Here is a 3,711-nt window from a genome sequence, read left to right on the forward strand (position 1 = left end):
ATGGCCATGACAACAGAAGCATCACAAGGCGCGGCTGCTCCGTCATCGCCAACATCAACATCAAAGACAGCCCCCGAAAAGAACAGCAAGAAGCGCTCCTCGCCTTCGGGCGACTCAGAGCAGCCAGAGAAGATCACAAAGCGACGCGCTGCCCGTGCTTGCGTGTCATGTCGAGCACGCAAAGTTCGGTGCGACGTGGTTGAGGGAGCTCCTTGTGGAAACTGCCGTTGGGATAACGTCGAGGTACGTTTGTCGATCTCGATTGTTGACCGCCAGAAGTCGAGAAACTCTAGGATTAAAAGCAGTGACTGACAATTGAGCAGTGCGTTGTTCAAGAGAGCCGCAGAAGAAAGTGAGTAAACTCTTGTGCCTGGCCATGAGTCGTTATTACAATTCCCCCTTTCTACTGGGCGGTATAATTGAGATTATGATCATGAATTTGTCATGCAAAAAGATGACAATTGAATCAAGTTGCATGTTGATTGAATTCACGTTGCTAACAATTTCTCCAGGAAGAACCTTTACACGGCCAGCACCGCAGGCCAGTCTGTCTCTACAGAAGCCCAATTACGCTGCAAAACACCATCGATCAGCAATCCTCCAGGCCCAGCTCCCAGTAAAAGTGCCAATCCAGTCATAAGCACAGCGGATCTTCGACGACCAAGCAGCGGTTCAGCTATTTCGACAAGCAGCATCGACGGTCCCAGCACCTTCCTCAACAGCTCCGCACTCGACAGCCATGTTCCTCACATGATCTGTAAGTTTTTCCCTACTCAGCGCTGAACTGCGCTACGTGACGCTACGCCTCCAGCTTTCAACCCTCATTTTCTGTGCGCTCCGCTTCGTCTTTCGCCCTTTCCATTGGTTGGGCTCTTTGTCTTTCTTTTTTGGGGGGTCATGTCCGTTCTCCGCATTTTCAGCCGCCCCCTGTACCCCACTGTCGACTTGTCCACAATCCTTACCTTTAGTTTGACGCTTACTCGACTCGACTCGATTACCCCCCCTTCGATCACATGAAAATTAGACAAACAGTTGAAATTCGGGGACTTTGGCTGACCACGAGACCTTAGATCAACGATCTGGCTACCGCCGAGACTCTTCGTCCCTCAGCAAGGTGCACCCCATAGAATCTAGCGCACATCGTTCGTCATGGTCCAGTATTATCCCGGATCCTGCATTCTTCGATACACTACGCAACAATCAGCTGCTTGGTTCCCTCGACGAAAAGGAAATCCCTCCGCCTCAATTCCCTGCGTTTCTACGACCTCTGCCGAATAAGATTGCACCGGAAGATGTCGATTATCTGAAGATCAAGGGTGCACTCTCTGTGCCCACTTTGCCACTACAGAATGCCTTACTACAGGCTTACGTCGAATTTGTGCATCCTTACATGCCGCTTATGGACTTGAATGCCTTCCTCGGAGTTATCAGCAGCCGGGATGGCCAGAATGGACAGACCAGTCTGTTCCTCTACCAAGCCGTCATGTTTGCGGCGTCAGCGTTCGTTGACATGAAGTACCTTAGGGAGGGCGGTTACACAACACGAAAAGCAGCCCGCAAGTCATTCTTCCAGAAGACAAGGGTGGGTGACAATTCCGACCACGTGGTAGCGACTTAGACTAACTTGGCAATAGTTGCTGTACGACTTTGATTACGAGTCAGATCGCCTTGTACTTGTGCAGGCACTGCTTTTGATGACATACTGGTACGAAACGCCAGATGACCAGAAAGACACATGGCATTGGATGGGTGTGGCCATCTCGCTGGCACACACCATCGGTCTTCACCGCAACCCCGGATCCACGAGCATGGCACCAGCAAAGCAGAAGCTCTGGAAACGAATCTGGTGGTCATGTTTCATGCGAGACCGTCTTATCGCACTCGGTATGCGACGTCCCACACGTATCAAGGACGAGGACTTTGACGTTCCTATGCTCGAGGAGAGTGATTTCGAAATTGAGATGCTCCCCGAGAGTAACACCATTATTCCGGCCAGCTGCGCATTGGTTCGCAACCTTGATATGCAACGAGAATTGGCCATCATGTGCATTGCCAAGGCTCAGCTTTGCGTCTGCATCAGCCGTATGCTCAAGGCACAATACTCGGTCCTGATCCGAGATAAGATGAAGCCGGAAAACACCACCAACAGCACGATGATGCTTTTCCCTAACAAGCAGCTAGATAACGTTGAGAGCGTTACTGAGGTGGACCACGAACTCATGGCATGGGCCGAATCACTCCCGGCCTGCTGCCAATACCGCACTTTGACACCCTTGGATGTCAAGGACGGACGATCGACAGTTGCTGTTCAGCGAACACTACTTCACATGGTCTACTATACTACTATCTCGGCTCTTCATCGACCCCAGTTCCTGCCATCTTCTCCGCTCCAGGCACCGACAACATCCCGACAAGTCCAGGATATGTCTCGATTGCGAGTGCGCGATGCCGCGATGCACATCACCCGAATGGCCACCGAGCTTCACCAGTACCGTCTGGAGCGATTCTTGCCTACGACCGGTGTCACAGTTATCCTCCCTGCCATGATCATCCATCTCTTGGAGATGAAGAACCCTACTCCTCAAGCTCGAGAGCGTGCCACACGAGGATTCCGTCAGTGCATGCGAGTTATGGAGAAGCTCCGAGAGGTGTATGCTGCCGCCGACTACGCAACTGGTTTCCTCGACGCTGCTCTTCGTAAGGCTGCTATCGATATCAACTCCAGCGTTGCTCCTTCGACCTTGGCTATGATGAAGCGTGTGCCAATCGAGTTCAGCGCTCAGACACCGCCACCCGAGAATGCGCCATACATGACCGCTTCGGAGTCGCTGTTCAACGAGAGGCCAAAGGAGCCCCAGCCTGTGCCAGCAGCTCCTACCATGATGCCACCGAACACTGTTAATGCGGCAGCTCTGGAGATGCCTACGCACTCACCACCCACAACGGAGATGGACTCCCCCAACGCGGGCTTGACACCCAGCGTCAGCGCCGGTTCTGAAGAGCTTCAGCTTGATGTTGGTCAGATGGACCTCGATTTCATGCAGGGCCATGACGAATTCGACTGGAACGCCGTGGCTGGCACTGATTTCGATGTTGACCAGTGGCTCCAATTCCCTCCCGAGGGCGTGAACAACAAAGACGATAACTTGATTGCTGGAGTACTGGGCGTTGAAGAGCCTACCATGACTGCCGAGCAAGCTCTGACCTGGGCCATCAACGCTGAGGCAGACGCGGCATCCCGTCAGCCTGAGAACCACGGCATTTCGGCGTCGGCATAGAGCTTGAAGCTCGTACCATCACATTTATATACAATTCTGGATGAATGACTTTTTGGGTTGATCTTATATTTGGCCTTTTCTCGTTGCCTGGTGTACGTGGTGCACTGCATTAGAAACAGGCGTTCATGAGCTTTGGCTCCAGGAGGCGTATTTGTATTTTCTGGCATGGGAACGGTGGATTTGTCTTGGGGGTTTGGGGTTATGTTTCTCAAGGGCATGAACAAAAAAGTAACGCTTGACATGATGGTTGACGAAGACACATTGATTCTTCTGGCGTTGGATATCACGTACAGACTGGGAAGAGATGCCTGCAGAGGCTTAAAGTCTCTCTTTTGTTGGCGGACATTCATGTCGCCCTTTTGGTTTTAGTGGATCAGTAGTTGAATGATGATAAAAGTACCACTTAATCTTTTGCGCTCTTGTAAAGGTGAAA

The 3,711-nt window shown here is 51.7% G+C and overlaps 1 protein-coding gene across 1 annotated transcript; it reads left to right on the plus strand.

The window, feature by feature from the left end:
• FIESC28_06394 (uncharacterized protein) lies at positions 1-3,278 on the plus strand (the record flags this gene model as incomplete). The annotated part of the gene is made up of 5 exons (XM_031160538.1): positions 1-243; positions 324-352; positions 513-757; positions 1,071-1,582; positions 1,635-3,278. The coding sequence occupies 5 exons, from the start codon at positions 1-3 to the stop codon at positions 3,276-3,278; spliced, it is 2,673 nt and encodes an 890-aa protein (XP_031015399.1).
• Positions 3,279-3,711: the final 433 nt, after the last annotated feature.

Source organism: Fusarium coffeatum (genome assembly GCF_003316985.1).
Source record: "Fusarium coffeatum strain FIESC_28 chromosome Unknown BRIP53273_contig_137, whole genome shotgun sequence".
Classification (NCBI taxonomy): domain Eukaryota; kingdom Fungi; phylum Ascomycota; class Sordariomycetes; order Hypocreales; family Nectriaceae; genus Fusarium; species Fusarium coffeatum.